The sequence below is a fragment of the Cucumis sativus genome, chromosome 7 (assembly GCF_000004075.3).
Source record: "Cucumis sativus cultivar 9930 chromosome 7, Cucumber_9930_V3, whole genome shotgun sequence".
Lineage (NCBI taxonomy): Eukaryota > Viridiplantae > Streptophyta > Magnoliopsida > Cucurbitales > Cucurbitaceae > Cucumis > Cucumis sativus.
The window spans coordinates 10,083,543-10,103,869 of record NC_026661.2 but is presented as its reverse complement, the minus strand read 5'-3'; the positions used below and the strand labels follow the sequence as shown (position 1 = coordinate 10,103,869).

At 32.1% G+C, this 20,327-nt stretch overlaps 2 protein-coding genes across 3 annotated transcripts; both read left to right on the top strand.

Annotated features, from left to right (window-relative positions):
• The first annotated feature begins 9,263 nt into the window (after positions 1 to 9,263).
• On the top strand, positions 9,264 to 17,134 carry LOC101219714 (uridine kinase-like protein 3). Of its 2 annotated transcripts, none has more exons than XM_031888751.1 (15): positions 9,264 to 9,661; positions 10,429 to 10,585; positions 11,160 to 11,251; positions 11,542 to 11,611; positions 12,325 to 12,443; positions 13,045 to 13,141; positions 14,071 to 14,150; positions 14,544 to 14,738; positions 14,873 to 14,956; positions 15,078 to 15,138; positions 15,756 to 15,816; positions 16,087 to 16,180; positions 16,287 to 16,359; positions 16,571 to 16,653; positions 16,748 to 17,134. In XM_031888751.1, exons 2-15 carry the CDS (start codon positions 10,438 to 10,440, stop codon positions 16,934 to 16,936), a joined length of 1,446 nt encoding a protein of 481 aa, XP_031744611.1. In that variant the 5' UTR covers positions 9,264 to 9,661; positions 10,429 to 10,437; the 3' UTR covers positions 16,937 to 17,134. The 2 variants fall into 2 exon arrangements, with proteins under 2 accessions (XP_031744611.1, XP_011658953.1); XM_011660651.2 differs by having other exon boundaries at positions 10,424 to 10,585.
• A 219-nt stretch (positions 17,135 to 17,353) lies between these two features.
• LOC101219476 (fructose-bisphosphate aldolase, cytoplasmic isozyme 1) lies at positions 17,354 to 19,475 on the top strand. The gene is made up of 3 exons (XM_004139723.3): positions 17,354 to 18,009; positions 18,127 to 18,809; positions 18,949 to 19,475. The coding sequence occupies exons 1-3, from the start codon at positions 17,844 to 17,846 to the stop codon at positions 19,309 to 19,311; spliced, it is 1,212 nt and encodes a 403-aa protein (XP_004139771.1). The 5' UTR covers positions 17,354 to 17,843; the 3' UTR covers positions 19,312 to 19,475.
• Positions 19,476 to 20,327: the final 852 nt, after the last annotated feature.

Below are 20,327 nucleotides of genomic sequence, written 5' to 3'. Positions count from 1 at the left end.
CTACATCCATAATATGTATGTCCTGATTTTCATACATAGTCATGTCAATTAAAAATCTTAATGTGATTTTATCCACTACCAAAAAATATGTCTCCTCATAAACAATACAAGTCTTTGTGAAAATTCTTACTACAACTAATCTTGCTTTATATCTTGTAATCTTCTTATTTCCATTTCTTTTTCTCACAAATACTCACTTATATCCCACAGGTTTGACACATTCTAATGTTTGGACTATTGGTCCAAACACTTGACGTTCTGAAAGTGAATTTAATTCTGCCTTAGTTTCTTCTTTCCACAAAGACCAGTCTTTTCTCTATCGACATTCTTCAACAAATTTTGGTTCAAGATCTTCATTTTCAGATATAATATCAAGAGCGACATTATATACAAAAATGATATCAACTACATAAGTTCAGTTCTATCTTTTTCTTGTCATGACATAGTTTATCGAGACTCATTATTATCCTCAATTGTTTTATTTTCTTTGACATTTTTGTTAGAAGTCGGTTTTTGGATTTTTTCTAGAACATCCACATCCTTAATAGAGTTATTGACCCGATTTCTTTTTCGACGATTTTTATCTTTGGAACCTACTAGTCTACCACACTTCTAGCGTGTTCCAGATTCATTAATGATAGCATGTTATGTAGGGATTTCAATCTTGATGGAACATTTGCCACTGTTATATGTGCTTTAGTTACTTTCTTTGCATCTGCAAATGCTTTTGGTAACTGATTTGTTATATTTGGCAAATGAATTATTTTTTTAACTTCAAGTTCACACTTATCTGTATGATGATTTAAATGAGACAATAATGATACATTCCACGTAACTTCTTTTTCCAACTTCTTAATTCATCTCTCTAATGTTAAAAATTTTGTCTCATTAAAATGACAATCAGCAAATCATGCAGTAAATACATCATTTGTTGGGGCTCAAGATATTTAATAATTGATAGGGAATCAAATCTAACATATATTCCTAGCCTCCTTTGAGGATTCATTTTAGTATGTTGTGGTAGATCAATTGGAACATATACTACACATAAAAAAATTTCAAATGAGTAATATTTGGATCATGGTCATATGTTAATTGTAATGTCGAGTACTTGTAATAAGTTGATGGCCTAATACGCACAAGTGACGCAACATGCAAAATAGCATGCCGATGTAAGGAGATTAGTTCTCATAAGCAAGGGTCTAGCAATTAATTGTAAACGTTTTATAAATGATTTTGCTAAACTATTTTGTGTATGAAAATGAGCTACATGATGTTCAACAGTTATCCCAATAGACATACAATAATTATCGAATGTTTGGAATGTAAATTCACCGACATTATCAACTCGAATGTTCTTAATTGTATAATCAGGAAACTATGTCATTAACTTAATTATTTGAACAATTAATTTTGCAAATGCAAAGTTTCGACCTGATAATAAGCACATATGTGACCATATGCTAGATGTGTCTATTAAGACCATAAAATATACTTAAATGATCCACTTGGTGGGTTAATCTATCCACGAATATCACCATGAATTCGTTCAAAAAATGTAGGTGATTTGATTTCCAACTTTAGCTTAATGATGGTCTAATTATTAATTTTCCTTAAGAGCAAACATCACTTGATAATTCATTAGATTGAATAATCTTTCGGTTATTCATTGGATGTCTATGTGAATTTTCAATAATTCTCCTCATCATTATGAATTTTGGATGACCTAATCGATTATGTCAAATTGCATATATGTCTAGATTCATGAACTTCATGTTCATTGTTACATATATTTCAATTACACTTTTATGAGTATAATATAATTCAAAAGATAAAGTACAGACAACCTTTCTAATATACATTTTTCATTTGAGACAGTAGATATAATATAAAGATATTCTATTTCATTCTTTCTATCGTCTCAATATGGTAATCATTGCAATGTATATCTTTAAAACTTAGAAGATTTGTCTTTGATTGACTAGAGAACAATGTGTTATCAATTGTGAATTTTGTCCTCTAAACAAAATAATATTTGTTTTTTCAAACCCTTTAATCAAGTTTTCAGAACTTGATATTATATTGACTTTTGCTTTCATCATTGTCAGTTTGAAAAAATATTTGTTATTTGTAAGTATTGTGTGTGCTTGCACTGTTTGCTAGACATAGATCTTATTTGTTCATTTTTGAATCACCCCATGTATGAAAATTATTCATATTTATTCATTTAAAAGAAAATAATTACAATAAGTAAAACATATTTGTATATTAATACAAGGAAAATATGAAGAAAGATAACAAAATAACAATATTATTCCATATATTTTTTAAGTTAAAAGAAACACTTGTTGTTTCACCAATTGTGTCGATTTTCTCTTCAGGAGTACCAAAGAAATCTTTCACGTCCAAATTAGCCATCTTAGAGATGGATCGTATATATCATTATCTTGATAGGCACAATTGGCTTCTACATTGTTCCCTTTTTTCTTCTCTATGGAAGCTTGATATAGGTCAACTAAGTGTTTCGATGTATGACAAATACGTGACCAAAGCTCAGTCATACCACATGATATAGCATATTTCTTTATCACTTTTTGAAATTTTATTTTATCGAGCTTTCCCTTTATGATCTTCGGTCTGTGTGTTTATTTTGAAATTTAGATTATCAAAACGACCACCACCAAAATAGTAATTGTTTCTTTCTCTTATATAACCTCTACCTCGACCACGATTAAAATTCACAACATTCGCTTCAGGGAATGATATTGTTCAAGTTGATCGAAATTCATGATTTTTCATCAACAACTTGTTATTTTGTTCGGCAACAAGAAAACATGAGATGAGTTCAAAATATTTTGTAAAATCTTTCTCTCGATATTGCTACTGTAGGAACATATTCAAGATATAAAAAGTAGAAAATGTCTTTTTCAACATGTACATATCGGTAATTTTCTCTCCACACAAGTACAATTTTGAACTGATTTTGAATAATTCAGAATTGTAATCACTTACTGATTTAAAATCCTGTAGCCTCAAGTGTATCCAATCATAACAAGCTTGAGGAAGATGAACTTTCACAGTTAAATATTCCACAACGTATGAGGATTTAAATGATCATACCTTTCTTTCGTACCTTGTAATTATAAATGATCATACCACAACTAGGAAGATGATTTAAAATCTTGTAAACACTTACTGATTTTAAATGACCATACCTTTCTTTCAATTTATTCCACAACGTATGAGGATCTTTCACAGTTAGATATTCTGACTTTAAATCTTCATGAATGTGATGACGAAGGGAAATCATAGCTTTCGCCTTTTCTTGACTAGTCGTTGCATTTTCTTCTTTAATTGTATTTTTGATATTCATGGTGTCTAGATGCATTTCAGCATTAAGAACCCAATGCAAATAATTGCTACCATTAATGTGAAGAGCCATAAATTCTAGTTTCGTAAGAGTTGCCATGACAATACTATCATAAAATATAACAATTATTTAGGAATTTAATATATATTAAATTTGCAAAATAATATTTATTTTATTAATTATAACGAGTGGAGAAAAACTGACATACCGTTAGGACCTACCTTCGACAGAGGAGGCGACCGGAGCTCGTGCTGATAACATGTTGTAAAAACGAGACACAACCAAAATACGAAAACTAAGAAAGCCTCATAATTTTTCACTTTTTTCAAGTAATTTGGAAAATCCTCCAATGTTGGTGAATCTTACAACTCCACCAAATGTCACTATTTATAGGCAATTTGGTGTTCAATCGAAGCTTGTAAATCGTTAAGCATATCAAACATTTCATTTCTTCATCAAAAGAGTTACTACTAGTTCCTTCATCAAAATGGTTACTACTGGTTCCTTCATCAAACCTTTTAATACCTCTATTTAAGTTCACTAGATCTCCATAATACAACCATTCTGTATAGGAGGGGGATATTCTGATGGTCGATAGATGTCACTCCACACCCTCTAATAAGTACCAATTTGAGTTCATATATCTCTTACATGGACACCTTATTCGTTCTTAAGCATCGACGTGGAACTTGGCAATCTCTAAAAATTGGGACACACCCTCTCTATACTCGACTGATAACTTATTTCTAACTTTTATCCAACTATTTTCCATCGGTAAAGACCTAAAATATAAATATGTTTGATCATAAATCCTATATTACTAATCCCAATCAAACCCTAAACTTAATTACTCAATGAATAAGCTATGTCAAACCGTCTCTCTTAGCTGAAGCTAAGTTCAAACTACAAAAGTGTACCATAACTGTAGGATAGCCAAAACAAACGAACCAAATATCCTACTATATCTATCAGTAGGATAGTCATTGTTTTACCACTCATGTATAAATACAATAATATTTAGTACTCAACAATACAGTTTAATCAACTAATAAACATAGAATTCGAAGCACCCTCCTTTCCCTTTCCTTCCTTTTTTCTTTCTTTTTTACACAATATTAATTTCTCGATTTTCTTAAATATACCATTTTATACTATTTCTCTCAAATTTAGCTTACTTAAACTCTTCAATTTTCTTATCCTACAATTTTCTTAACCTACTTAATTTGCACATTTCATTACAATTAGATTAACAAATTATTCATACATTTAGATTTCTTCTAATTATCCATTAGTAGTAGAAATCACCTAACAAACATATATGAAAAATTTCTAAAACAGAAATATGCAAAATTGATTCCTTAATCAAACACCTAATTCCTAAATTTCGAACCAAAACATAATTCAAAATCCAATTCATAAAACAAAAACTAATTCAAAGTCCTAATTTGTAATGTAAATAAAACAAAAGCCAATATATACCAATATGTGACGACAATGGTGATGGCGACGGCAACGGCAACGACCACGACCACGACAACGACAACGGTGACGGTGATGGCAACGATGATGGCGCCGAATCCCTCTTCTTCTCGATCTCCCTCTCTCATTTTTCTTTCTCTTTTCTGTTTCGATTATGTAAAGAATTGAAGTTAAAAAGATGAAGAACTCTCGACGCATCACGAAAACGCCAGGAATATCACCCTATTCCCAATGCGATTAACTAAACGTCAGAAATAAGTAAACCTTATTCTCGATGTTTCTGCACCACATCGGAGGAAGGCAAAATGTATATATGTGAAATAAATAAACTTTAATTATGATATATGAACTATAATAAGAAAAAAAAAATAAAGCACTAATTGATTTTAAGACTTAAATACTTTAATTAAATTAAATGGTATGTTAATAATTAAATACATTTTTTATTTGACAATTTATCATTTTGATATTTTTTAGGAGGAGATTTTGATTTTCTGATTTTATGTTTTAACTTCAATTTTTGGTGGGTGAGAAAATAGATGCAAGCTAAAAATTGAAACACTAATAAAAACATGAGAGCCTCTATATAAAAAAGTGAGGATATCTAAATTATTTGTTTTACAATTTGGTTCTTTTCGAATTTAAGAAAACTTCAAACAAATTGTTTATCATATTAAAAGAAATTTTAAACTATTTAAAAAAATTAAAATTATTTTATTACAAAAAATTAACAATTTTTGTTCAAATAATAACAACATATGAGAGAACTTGTGTTAAGTCAAGAGTAGTTTTGAAAAAACAAAACTTTAACTCTTTATATCCTAAACGAATGATAATGTTGTTTTTTTCATTTAAAGTGAAAATAAAATTAAAATCCAAGGAAAAAGCTACTTGATTTTAAAATTGAGTAAAATGTACACCATTTGTAGAAATTTGATTGATAGTTGGTTGAATATGCTTTTTTGAATTAATTAATTCCAAAAGAAGTGAATATTGGTATTGATATCTAAACCTCCGTATTTATTTAGATTAGATAGAAAGTAAGATTATAAATGTAAATGATGAACACATCATTGCTTAAACAAAACTATATCTTAATTAATATTCTATTCCCACTTTTGTAAACAAAAGTTTATAGTTATAATACACACGACTATTCAAAAAGGAAGAAGGACGAAAGAAAGAAAAAAAGATTCCAACCTAAAAGGAAAGGCTAAAAATATCACCCAAAAATATCATGCTTTCATATCTAAATCAATCACTTAGAAACCTCCTTCAAATATCTAGGGCATTCATTTTTTTTATATTAAAAGAAGTTTAAACCCCTAGAGTATTTGGCTACCATCGTTTGAACATATTTTTTAAAATCTAAACAATCATATCAACATTTCAAAGGGTCTTAAATGGTTATAAATATTTTTATATTTATGAAAACTTACCAATGTTATTAATCGATGTATATATATATATATAGAAAGTTGTTTGATATATTTACTATGTTTATCGGACGCTCAACACTTTGTATCGTGTGGAGATGATTAATTAGTAAAGTTGTTAGGTGTGAGGTTTTTATTTACTACTGTAAATGGTTTGTGTGGGAAGCAAAAGATTGGATTTAGTGGTTTGTGTTCCCTTTCATGTTTTGTGTGTATGCATTGACTGTGAGCTGTGAGCTGTGAGCTGTGAAGCTCTCCCTCTAGGCTTAAATTTTATTTGAAAAATAAGTTTTAATACAACTTTGAATGCCTCTGATCTTTATATTTAAAAAATAAGAGCAGAAACTGATGTTTGTATTTAAAAATTAAGAGCAGAAAGTGAGGTGGAAGAATTGAGAGTAGGTTGAACTAAAAGACGCAATAATTAATAATAAATGGTTAAAACTTAAAAAGGGACGGTCACCAAAGGTTTGACAGAAAATAGAGGAAAAAGGTGTTATTGGAAGAGAAAAAAAGGAAAAATAGATAGAGAAATAAAAGGAGCATTTTATTGGGAAAAGCAAAATTGAGTATTTATTTTATAAATTTAAGAGGATAGAATATTAGAATGAAAAAATGAAAAAAAATGAATGGTATGAAATTCAGAAAAGGTGGGCCCACATCCGATTCAGTGCCACGGTGGAATCGTAATTCCTGCTGACTTCTTTCTCAGCACCGCCGTACCTTTCATTTATTATTCCCTAAATTATATAATATCCTTCCAAACTATAAACTATCAACTTTACATTAAGAATATAATATATGTCTCTCTTCTTTTCAAAATACCATTTCCCATTCAACTTTCCAAAATACTCCCTTTTAAATATTTTATTTGCATATAAATCTCATCTTAAAACTCTAAATAAGTAAATACAATCAATTTGGTTTTCTCAAATAAACAAGAGGTTATACCATTAACAAGAAGCAGAAATAGGGAGAGAAAAACAACAAACAAAATGGAGAACTAATAGGTCATAGGTTGAAGTAGGGAAGAGAATGAGAATTGAATGGGTGGAGAGGTGGAAGAGGTGAAGAGGCGTACATAAATGGCAAAATAATTTTTATATTTCATTTAAAAAATATATATAAAAGGAACTTTTGAAAATTTATAGATATTCGTGCCAACTATAAGAGTATTTTTTAAATTTATAAATCGTGTTTTTTTTACACGAATTTCAAATTTTGAACGATATAACTTTATTGTTTTTACTTTTAGAACAATGTTATTACCTTCAATTACAAGTTTAAAATTTTCAGGCTTCAATTATTCTCTAGTAAAAACGTAATATGTAAGGATAATAAAAATAGTAGGTCACATGTTTATTATTTTATTTGTGTTTGACATTTGGGGTCGACTATTAAATTTATAATAAAAAATCATATTGAACAATGCAGTTGTGCTTGAAAATTATATCATATCATTATCGTTGCGACTACCACTATTGTTACTGTTTCATATGAAAAATTATCAAATTGACACTTTAACCTTGTTGTTATTGTTATCGTTACTGCTTGACTCTCAAGGTTGAGATAAAGATAATGATAATTGTACGATTAAGAGCGATCTAATTATACTTATAATTGAAGTTTATCTTGATAGAGGATTGCATTAATATTCATTATTGTGATATTAATTGGCAAATCAACTCATGCATTAATATCCCTCGTTGTTTGACAAACATGAACTTAATTCATTTAACTTACAAAATATTTAATAGAAGTTTAAACTTTTAATTTTACATCAGTCTTAAAACTTCACCAAATAAAATAAAATATATATATATATATATATATATATATATATATATATATATATATATATATATATATATATATAACCGATTATTAATAAAAACTCTCTCGAGAAGAAAATGATATATCTAATTAAATAACTAATTTAAAGATATGATTTCCTTTATAGAAGATAGAGGCTTGATCACAATTCTTAGGATTGTTACAATGAAAAAAATAGTTTTGTTTCTAATAATTTATATATATAATAAAGAAGAATTATCGTAAAGGTTAAATTTGAGCGGAATTTTAAATTTTATATAGCAATAGAAATCTAGGGATATGTATGATGGATAAAATTTAAAATTTAAAATTTTGATACATTTTGTAAATATTTTAACTAGGTTTTATTAAAAAATAACATTAAATTTGAAGGTTAATGAGATTTTTATGATTTTTCTGTTAGAAAATTGAAGATAACAATATGGAGATATTAGAAGTATTGATGTTAGAGAGGAAGTATCAAACTCAATTTAGGTTTTATTTATATTGATATTTTAATTAAAAGTTGTGAAACAATTATACTGAATTCTCATATCTTACTTTTGAGAAGAAAAAGAAAGAAGCTTCTCATACCTTAAAAAGAACAGTGGCAATTGGCATCTCTATATGTGTTGAATATTTAATTTATTTACTAGAAAACTTTATGCCCAAAACACAAACAAATAAAAGTAATTATGGAAATATAATAATTTAGTGTAATTTAATTCCAGAAAAATGTTTTTAAATAGTAAAATAAAATTACTTTTTGAAAAAAAAACTTTAAATTGATTCAGAAAGAATCGGTAACTAAAAAATGATTAAACTATATATATATATATAAAAAGAAAAGTTTAAAAACATGGATTTGAAATAAAGTTAAAAATATATAATATAATTGGGAAATCTTAAAATGAAATATAATATAGATATTTGAGTGTTTGAAATAGGAAGCGAGAGAGAAAATATAGGAAAAATAAAAAAAAAATAAAAGAGGGAAGGTTTGGTTAGGAAAGAAGAGTTAGATACCAAAAGGCATGGAGGTATCAGCGTATTGGATCGGATGGACCCACAGAGTGTAAAATGGAATCGCGGGTTGAAAGGTCTCCGTCTCCTCCGTCTCCGGCTCAACTCAACTATTTATATATACTCCCAACCCAACACCCAACACCCACCACCCACCACCCCCACCCCACCCCTCCCCTCCACTATGAATTAGAAGAAATTATCAAAAAATAGAAAAAAGAAAAAAGAAAACCCAAAAAAGCCTTCATTTTTTCTCTCACCTCTTCTTCATTATTCGGTTCTCTTTCTCTTCGTCTCTCAAATATTTTCCGGCTCGACGTCGGCAGGTTTCTTCGGACCGAACTGCATTTTTTTTCACTTCCTCTCCCCCATCACTTTGACTGAATCTTCGAATCTCAATTCCTTTTTGTGATTTCTTTGATCACCAACAGCAATAAACAAACATATAAATATCTATATCTATTTCTTAAAATAATATTTGCATTCGTTCGCTGATCGCCGCGGGATTTCGATTGGATCTGCACCGTAATCATACTCCCATGTGAGACAACTTTTTCAAGCTTCTTTGATTCTTTGTTTTCTTCTGTTTATCATTTCGATTCCTTCTTATTATTTTGCGGATTGTTGGACCGAGCTGGGTTATTACAGATTACTCTTAGATGCGGGAACTCGGGTTTTTTATTTGTTGATTCTGCTGATTTTAGTGCTCGTGAATCTGAATCTGCTTCTTTGGATGTGAATGCTGTACAGTGGTTCTGTGTTGGTTTAGGACTGTAGTTCTGCTGCTGTACGAATGGGATGTTTGATTCTGGTTGGTTTACGGCAATTATTTGAATGATATGCTGTTTAAGTAAACTGTTAAGTGCCGTTCTTGGTTAGACTTCATACGAAATTATAGACTTCATACGAAATTATATGGTAGAGAGTTAAGCAGTTTGTTGAGCTGCAAGACACTCTAAATCTACTGAAGAAGTTAAAACTAAATCGTCTGCTATCAAATTTAACGGTTCTTAATGGGGATGGCATGCATACGGAATTTAAGCGCTTCAGTTACTATGATGACATGATGGGGTTGAAATAATCGTTGTGGTGTTTGGATCTTTTGAGGCCATTTATGCTAAGATCGGTTTTCTTGCCCTTAGACTAGTAGGTCTCTCAGAGGAGAGTTTTTGCATGTTTGTTTTTATTTTATTGGGTGTAGAATGAATGAATTTATATATGGCTTCATGCTGTTGAATAAATGCTTACATGGTTTTTCTTCTTAAATAAGTAATACTCATTGCTAATTTCCTCTCTATTATAGTTAAGATCGTGGGCATGGGCTCTGCTTCAGTCGTTGATTTAATAGAAGCCTCCTCTGGCGTGCATTTTTCTGGACGTCTTCTGGATAGAAAGCAACAAAATGGACATACAAGGAGCTTGATATCAGAAACTGAAAATTTTAACAAACAACCTTTTGTCATTGGCAAGTATTTTCTTTCAAGCGTTACATGCTTGATTTCATTTTTTATGTTGGAGTAGATGCTAGATGCATGAACCTGACGTTTATTTAAGAATAAATTGACATTTGTCCTCAATTTTTTTAGTAGGTAATTGTAATGGATGGTTACTTATCCCCATCATAACAGTTTACAAAATTGACTTTAATCTAGACCTTTCTTGAAGAACATCAATCCTTTAACACTTCATAGCTAAAGTTACATGATATATGATTTTTTTTATTTTTTATTTTTCTTTTCCTTCTTTTTTTTTTCTCATCTTTCCCCCTTGTTAGCTGATTGAGAAAACTCAAAATGACATCAAAGGTCCAGCCATAATAAATTGCCATTTTTTATTTGTTTTTTATGTTGGTGGTCTGCGTGGCAATCAATTCCTTTTGATGAATATTTTTGCTCATCTATTTTATTATATTCTAATTTAGCATCACTTATGCCATTCTTTTTTGTGCTTTATAACTATAAAATTTCCCAACATACTCAAATTAATAGGTCTCTTTGATCTTCCATGTGTATGGCTCACAAATCTTCTTAATCTTGAAGGGGTTGCTGGTGGTGCGGCCTCTGGAAAGACAACAGTTTGCGATATGATCATTCATCAACTTCATGACCAGCGAGTTGTTCTTGTTAACCAGGTAGTTTTTCTCTATGGAAATTTCATTTACTGGCGAAGAACATCAGAGATATTATGATAGGTGAATTTCCTTAAATAAGAAAGTTTGAGAACATCAACTGTTTGGACTTAATCTGAATTCTAACCGACCTCCTATATATGGATGTCTTATTTATTTTTTTAAAACTTAATCTACCCCTACCTTTTTCCACTTCGCTATATGGAGCATGAAGGAGAATTACAAGCGAGGATTTTCATCTGATGAGTATCTGACATTGACACTGATATAGATATTATTTGTTGGTTTCATAGGATTCTTTCTATCATAATTTAACTTCCGAGGAACTTATGCAAGTACATGAATACAACTTTGACCATCCCGGTAAGTTTAATTTAATGTTTCAATTAATAATTCATATCTTAGAACAATTGTATTATTCCTTAGGTCTGACACCATTGAATAATTCCAAATTTATCTCGATGGTAGTATTTCTCTTGATGAGATATTTCATTTGATGTTACTAATTGTTCCTTTAAACATTTTGTGTCTTCCTGTCATCCATTTTACTCAATTCATGTTACTGCCTTGTTTAAACTATGTCTTCTTTTAACTTATTGTTCTGCTTTGCTAGTGTTATGGTTGAATTTCTATGGGTAGGAGAATATCTAATAGATTGAAGTTATCTTTTTGGCGTTTGATGATAACTACTAGGTTGTGGTGGCAACTGATTCTCCCGTCAACATTTTGGTGTCATATAAAGACTGGAATTTTAAGCTACCAATACGTTTTTACGAATCAATAGAAATTTAAACTTTCTATGTTTCATTAGTTTTATAGTTGCTACAATTCAAAATCATATACTTTATGCAATATATAAAGATGCTTTTAGGTTTTTCCATTTGAAAAGATTAAAATGTTAACGTTTTTCAAGCCATACTCTTAATAATATAGTCTGAACCCCTGAGGAGTATCTGATGGTCAGGTTATAACTTACATATATTGCTTGAGTTTGGCAAATACTTTAGTTGTGTTCTGGGTTGGGGTGGAAAAACTGATGGAATGCTCCTTTCTGATGTAAAATTTCTTGTTATCAGATGCATTTGACACAGAGGAACTTTTAAGTTCAATGGATAAATTGAGGCATGGGGAGCCTGTAGATATTCCAAAATATGACTTCAAGAGTTATAAAAATAACGTGTTTCCACCAAGAAGGGTATGGCAATCAGACATAACTGCCCTTCTTTTGCTGTGATTGAAATATTGGTTATACTTGCGCTTTTCTGACTTGTAGATTTGTTTTCCCTATCCCCTTTTTGTCTGTGTGAGGCATATGAATTGGTCAGGCTGAAAGTTCTTTCTTTTAGTTTCTGATTTGGCATTACTTTCGTGCAAATAGATTCTCAAGGTGCCGTCATGTATCTTTAGGATACTAGGACATGCCTGTACAATGAATTTGATTCTGCTCTTCTACTCTGTTCGGGTTTTGATAACTTGATTGTGATATGGGAGAGGTAAAGTACATGGAATTTTGTAGTAAAGAGATCTATACTATAGGTAAAAGTTATAAATTGATGGATGCTTGATAGGCTTGTTTATACCTTTAAAACACTGATCAACTTTATGTGCTTATTTAATTATTATTATTGAAAATTAAACGAATGAGGAGTTGTTTGATTTATGGAAGATTTTCTATTTCACCTTCATTATACTGTTTATTCAATTTCTTATTGTGACACTCACAAATAAATCCTGCATATATGTCATGGCATCGTATTTCCTTATTTCTTTGTTCACTGTCTAATTCTTATTTGCAGGTAAACCCTTCCGATGTTATCATTTTGGAAGGCATTCTTGTTTTCCATGACCCTCGTGTTCGAGAACTGATGAATATGAAGATATTTGTTGATACAGGTCTCTATGCTCTGTCCTTACTTTTGAATGTGCTGTTTCTATTTTTCTGAGCCATGATTATCTTTTCTTTTGTAGCTTTCGAGACTTTTTTATCTGAAATTATGTCATAGAGGTCCTTTGGCTTTGTCCCTACCAATGAATGGTGGTGTTGCTATTATTCTAGGCAATACAATTACTAGTTTTATAGATTATCAGGTTTTTAATGAAGTTTTTTCTTCTTTTTATGCCGGTTATATTCCTTTGTGGGGTATATATGGGTGGAGGTGGTGTGTGAGATAAATATATCTCCATTCTCATTAACAATGAGGCAATAAGGCTTCACTTAGTTTGTGGTTTTTGGAAGGTTTTCTGGTATTTTCAGTACTACCATTACTAAGAACATGCACTGTAATGGATTATGATTTGCGAAAACTGTGAAAATAGTTGTTGGATTTAATTCCAGAGAATGAGGAAAACATAATCACGTACAATTATGCTCTTTGTTTTCAAATGGTTCTATTTTCTTTGTGTATAAAGTATTGTGTTTCTATTTCTTTAACTAAACGAATAGGATATATTAAAATAACTTAGAATAATCTATAAAATTATTTATGCATATATTTAAAATTTTAAAATATACAAATAGTTCTAACTAGATGTCCGGATGGAAATTGAGTTAATCTATCTGTTAAACTTTCTTAATTTAGTCTACAATTTTTCAAAGAACTATTTGTATGGTAAAATCATTATTTATTTATTATTATAATTTATTTAAAAAGATCTGTAACCAACATGTTGTTTTCAAACATTTCAGTTTTCTTTTAATTATTCTTGATAACACTTCTTTCTATCACAAACCAGACATTTTGTTAGGGCACATCCAAAATTTGGGGAAATGTTGAACCTACTAAATCGAATAATTGCTTCACATTTTATACTTTTCAGTGCAGATGCTGATGTTCGTTTGGCAAGAAGGATAAGGCGTGATACTGTGGAGAAGGCTAGAGACATAGCTGCAGTACTCGATCAGGTTATTTGTTCTTACCATTTATATTCACTAAAGTTTAGTACTGATACTGTTGTTTTTTTATTCATAGCTAGGCTGCTTCTTTCAGGGATAGTGGTTCTTCTAATGTTTAATCCATAGGTTTTCCTTCACATGCAAATAATAAATACATCGAAATTAATCTACAATGTTGGATTGATCGCAATTGCCTTACTTTCCCACTCGTTTGACTTTAATTGTAACATGACTTTAGAAACGATTATTTTAAAGTTTTCAGCTGTTTCTAGATCGTGCTTTGTTTTTCTTTTTCTTTTCCTTTTTTTTTTTTTGTTGCTTTTTTTATGTTTAGGGATTTTATAATTTTTTATGTTTTTATTTATTTATTTTTATAATAATGTTTTTGTCCTGTTGATTCAGTATTCAAAATTTGTGAAGCCTGCTTTTGACGACTTCATACTTCCTACAAAGAAATATGCTGATATCATCATTCCCAGAGGAGGCGATAATCACGTAGCCATTGATTTAATTGTACAACATATTCGCACAAAGCTTGGTCAGCACGATCTTTGTAAAATATACCCTAATTTATATGTTATCCAGTCAACCTTTCAGGTATACAAACTGTCTGCCGTGTGTTTTGCTATTTTCTTAAAGAATGCTCAACGTTATTTAAATATCTACTTTTTGCATTTCTGGTTATCTTTTCTGTTGGGTATTAACACTGGTTCCTTTTTTCTTTCTTCCAGATACGAGGCATGCATACATTGATACGAGATGCTAAAACTACAAAGCATGATTTTGTGTTCTATGCTGACCGATTGATTCGGCTGGTAAGTTCAGTGCCTGTAGAAATCTTTACTCTATCAGCTGTCATCTTTCCTGGAGGGCATTGCCCAAGAAGTTTCTGTTTGGTTTTTATTCCTTGTCCTAACATCCTGACCCTTGACTTAGGTTGTTGAGCATGGTCTGGGACATTTACCATTCACAGAAAAGCAGGTGACCACTCCAACTGGTAAGCCAGTTTACTTGATATATCAATGTATTTATGTCATCAAGGCTTCTGGTATTCAATGCCAATTTATTAATCAGTTGAAGGATGGGAATCTAAGCATTTAGTTTCTGTCCTCTTTTTGCACTGATCTCTGAACTCTATGTTTTTTTGTCAAATTTAAATGCATTTTGATTCTTTTAATTAATGTTTTTAAATAATCATATCTGAATGATTTGCATCATTGCTCTCTGGCATTCGTCCTATTCTTACTTCTGACATTTCTTTTCAGTGAAAAAAAAAAAGTTAACTTCAAAGCTTCATTTTAAGATTTAGGTGCATTGCCATGTTTTTCTTCTCTGCTTTTACTTGAGCATTTGGGTTGGGACCAACAAATTATATTTTTGTTAAAAGGATTTATCTCATCAATTTATATAAATAAATAACCAAGTCCTTGCTTTCTTTATCCAGAAAGCATAGTCAAAACTTGCATGTAAATTTGTTGTACTTGTAACTTCTCTTCGAGTCAATATAGTAACTCAATTGTCTTCATTAGGGTTTGCCTTTTTGAGTCATGTTGTATCTTTTTTATTTATATGTTTATGGAATTACCAAAACCTGAATTTTTGGTGTGGACACAGGATCTGTATACAGTGGTGTTGATTTCTGCAAGAGGTTGTGTGGTGTCTCTGTCATCAGGAGGTTAGACGTCATCCCAAATACTTCTGATGTTTAGTTTTTCTTCCATTGTTTTGTTATCAAAATGTTAGTTTTTCTGCCAACAAGAGCTTAGCTCAACTGGCACCTGTATGTACCCGAGGACTAAGAAGTCTTGTGTCCCTCATCTCCATTTTGTACTAAAAAGAATGTTAGTTTCATTCCTGAAAAGGGATGTCTTTAATTTGCTTAGGTATTGTGTTTTTATCTTGATCCTTGTCAATAACATTGCTGAGTATTTTAAACTTATTTCAGTGGCGAGAGTATGGAAAATGCTCTACGGGCATGTTGTAAAGGCATTAAAATTGGAAAGATTCTCATTCATAGGGAAGGTGACAATGGCCAACAGGTATGCACTTGTCCTGGTTTCTTGGTCTGTTTGGTTCCCAAGGAAGAATAGCATGCAATTCGCTCACGTAAACTGACATGTTTTCTGTGTTGTAACCTTTGTGCAGTTAATTTATGAAAAATTACCCTCGGATATCTCCAATAGGCATGTTTTACTATTGGATCCCATTCTAGGAACAGGTTTGTTGTTCTGTGTTAGCTCATATCTCTAGATTTTACAAATTATTCTTTCCGACTCTGCTCACTCAAATTTCTGCTTTTTTAAGCTTTGGCATGGCTATTGACTAGTCTCATGTCACCAGTGACATGCACTAGGCTGGTTGTGAGAACTAGGAACAAAAATTTGAATTAATCAATCACATTTATTCTGATAGTCTTGACATCTTTTCAGGAAACTCGGCAGTGCAAGCTATTTCTTTGCTCATAAGTAAGGGTGTTCCAGAGCCTAATATTATCTTTCTCAATCTCATATCAGTAAGTTTAAAAAGTGTTTTTGAAATTCCTTTCTACATAAGAGCATGCTTCTCTTTGTTTTCTTATTGAAATGTCACTTTCTTCCTCACCCTAGGCACCTCAAGGCGTACATGTGGTGTGCAAACGTTTCCCAAGAATAAAGATTGTGACATCTGAAATTGAGATCGGTTTGAATCAAGATTTTCGAGTGGTGCCTGGTATGGGTGAGTTTGGGGACCGGTATTTTGGAACCGACGATGAGGAGCAAATGAGGCCTCTCCACAATAGTTGTTCTTTCAAGTAATAACGCTCCCACAAACACAAAAATCATAACCAGTCGTGGGTGGTGGAGAGAGACAATCTCGCCTCAAAATAATGTGCTTATTATATGATGCTTTTCACGAGGTGTTTCAAAAGAAAATTTTGACTCATAAGTGCCTTATATGGAACAAACGTCCCTTATTATTATTATTGTTATTGATTATTGTTACTATTCTTCTTATTCTTTGGCTGTGTAGTTGACTTTGATATCTTAAGCATGCTTTGCAATATATAATACCCCGTTGAGAGATAGAGAGAAATGTTTACTACAAAGATATTTTCATAGGGAGATTGTATCAAGCTTAACTATATCAGACTCGGGAACCTGATTCTGTTTAGGTACTAATGTTATATTCTAATCTTGGAATCTTTCTTTTAGCAAGAAAGTATCAGATACTGGAGAAATGTGGTCACTTATGAGAGAAAGTATAACATATATAGAGGGATTATTAGAGGTATATAAATTTTGAACATGCATCTAATGGATATTAGGAGTAGGTCCATTGTGGCGGCCAACTCCAATAATTTTTCTTAAGAGCACAAAGAAACAAACAGATGAGGGAAGAAGAATAGAGGAACAGAGAGTATAGCTATGGAATGACAAATGGGGTAAAATCCAAAAAACAACTTTGTTTAGAACTGCGCCTCTTGCAATCTCGAAGGAAGAAATAGATGAGGACCATTGGCTTTTCTTTTTTTTTTTCTTTGTTTTTTTTTTTTCGTGTTTGGAATGGTACAAATAACAGGATTTTGAGTTTTGTTCAAGTACATCGAGGGTATGGATAATTGAGGGGATGAGTTGCCACTTGCCACTTGGCTTGGAGTGCCATCACTCATTCCTCTATCCAGCCTCGATAACCCCCCTCAGGCTAACTTTGTGACACGTGTCCATGCATGCATGGGCTCTGATTCTGCCTGGATATTCCATGACTAAGCTTATCTATATAGACTGGCCTTCCGCTTTTGCTCTTTCGTCCCTCACCTTCCTATCTCTCATAATCACAACCTTCCCCTCTCCACTTCTAATCATGTCTGCCTTTGTTGGAAAGTATGCAGGTACGCCCCTCTCTTTCTCTCTCTAATGTACACACACGTGCAAATGCATATAATGGAGAAAGAACCGTTTGTCTTGTGATGTATTCTGAGAAGTGGTTGGAATTTCTTTTTGTACAGAGGAGCTGATTAAGAATGCCAAGTTCATCGCAACCCCAGGGAAGGGTATATTAGCAGCCGATGAGAGCACAGGCACAATTGGGAAGCGACTGGCAAGCATAAGCGTTGAAAACGTGGAGTCCAATCGCCAAGCCCTTCGTGAGCTTCTCTTTACCTCTCCCAATGCTCTCTCTTATCTCTCAGGTGTAATCCTGTTCGAAGAAACCCTTTATCAAAAGACATCAGATGGGAAGCCGTTCGTGGAAGTGCTTCAAGAGAACAATGTGATTCCAGGCATCAAAGTGGACAAGGGAACCGTGGAGTTGGCTGGTACTAACGGCGAGACCACAACCCAAGGCTTTGATTCCCTTGGGGCTCGGTGCGCACAATTCTACAAGGCCGGTGCTCGCTTTGCTAAATGGCGTGCTGTTCTCAAGATTGGCCCTTCTGAGCCCTCTGAGTTGTCTATCCAACAGAACGCTCAGGGCCTGGCCCGCTATGCCATTATCTGTCAGGAGAATGGGTTGGTCCCTATTGTGGAGCCTGAAATCCTAACTGATGGCCCTCATGATATCAACAAGTGTGCTGCTGCTACCGAGATTGTGCTCGCTGCAGTTTACAAGGCGCTGAGTGACCACCATGTGCTTCTTGAAGGCACCCTCCTCAAGCCCAACATGGTCACCCCTGGCTCCGGTAGCCCAAAGGTGATAATTCATTCATCACCTTGTTCATTTTACATCAAAAATCTTAGAGACACAGGCCAAAAAGTTCAAATTAGGATACTGTTGAAGTAATTTCGAACTATTGAAGTATCAGATTAAAGATGATGTTATATGATAATAGGTAGCTCCAGAAGTAGTCGCAGAGTATACGGTGGCTGCACTTCGTCGTACTGTCCCAGCCGCCGTCCCAGGGGTTGTCTTCCTATCTGGAGGACAAAGTGAAGAAGAAGCTACACTTAACCTCAATGCCATTAACAAATTGGAAGCGTTGAAGCCGTGGACTCTTTCCTTCTCTTTTGGGCGAGCATTGCAGCAAAGTACGCTAAAAGTATGGAGTGGAAAGAAGGAGAACGTTGAGAAAGCTCAAGCAGCCTTCTTGGAGAGGTGCAAGGCTAACTCTGATGCTACTCTGGGCAAGTACGGTGGTGGCAGTGGCGGCGGGGTGGCCTCGGAGAGTCTGTATGAGGCTGGCTACAAATACTAAATTAACTTCAATTGTGTGGTTGAATTGTATAATAATACTACTTGATCTTCTTTCTGTATCCTCAATTGCTCACATCCCGAGTTTGTGTATGTAACCAAAGCTCTTTACATCATGTCCTTGTTCTCCATAATTCATTTGAAAGGGTATATGTTACTTTTTTTTTTTTGGTGGTGTTGTTTCCTATTAAAAATAGATGAGGTTTTAAGTTAATTCCATCACAATATTTCTCATTATGGAGAAAGAAACTTTATGGGTTTTCAAACGAGGATAGAAGGATAAGTAGGGCAAATGGTTAAGAATGGATAATGAATAGAGAATTTTGAAAATTAAATGCATAATACTTCTTAAGCTTTTGTGCTAATCATGAATTCCCAAGTATGGTTGGAACGTGTGATAAATAATTAAATTTTAGTTTTGGTTTCTATATCAAGGAGTGATTGAAATAATTTGGAAATTGGGTAAGAAATGGGTTATTCGTGGAAGATTGATGGGTTTCTATTCTTGATAACTAAGTAGATGGTGGGATTTAATCATATAATGTTTATGGATGAGGTCTTTCAAAGTAAAAAAATTATGTTACCCCATCTTAAACAAGTGAGGCTAATAAAAATTCACACATAATTATCTAGTTAATAGATTTTTTAATTTTTAACTTCGATGTTTAATAAGTTCTTAATGTTTGTCAAATTAGCTGAACTCTTGTGCAAAAAAAATAAAGAAAAAATTGTTTCTATTAGGTAACATCAGATGTATTTATTTTAAAAGGAATGTAGGGAAGCAACAAAGAAATGTAACATCAAGGTCCAATTATATATAAAATCAAATTTTTCTCTACTATTAGAGTCCATTTACATTTATTAACATGACTACTCCATTAGATACAAAACTTGAAGTTTTATAAATCAGTAAAAAATTTGTAAGAAATTTATTGGACACAGTTTAAAATTTAATAAAATTTTAAAAATTTAATAATTAAATTACAACAGAGAGCAAAGGTAGCAAATTTAAAAGTCGAT

Coding starts and splice junctions, on each gene's coding strand:
- LOC101219714 (XM_031888751.1), top strand. CDS start 10,438: ATGGGCTCTGCTTCAGTCGTTGATTTAATAGAAGCCTCCTCTGGCGTG. Junction 13,142..14,070: donor GAAGATATTTGTTGATACAG/GTCTCTATGCTC, acceptor TTTTCAGTGCAG/ATGCTGATGTTCGTTTGGCA. Junction 15,817..16,086: donor GGTGTCTCTGTCATCAGGAG/GTTAGACGTCAT, acceptor AACTTATTTCAG/TGGCGAGAGTATGGAAAATG.
- LOC101219476 (XM_004139723.3), top strand. CDS start 17,844: ATGCATGCATGGGCTCTGATTCTGCCTGGATATTCCATGACTAAGCTT. Junction 18,010..18,126: donor CTTTGTTGGAAAGTATGCAG/GTACGCCCCTCT, acceptor CTTTTTGTACAG/AGGAGCTGATTAAGAATGCC. Junction 18,810..18,948: donor CTGGCTCCGGTAGCCCAAAG/GTGATAATTCAT, acceptor ATATGATAATAG/GTAGCTCCAGAAGTAGTCGC.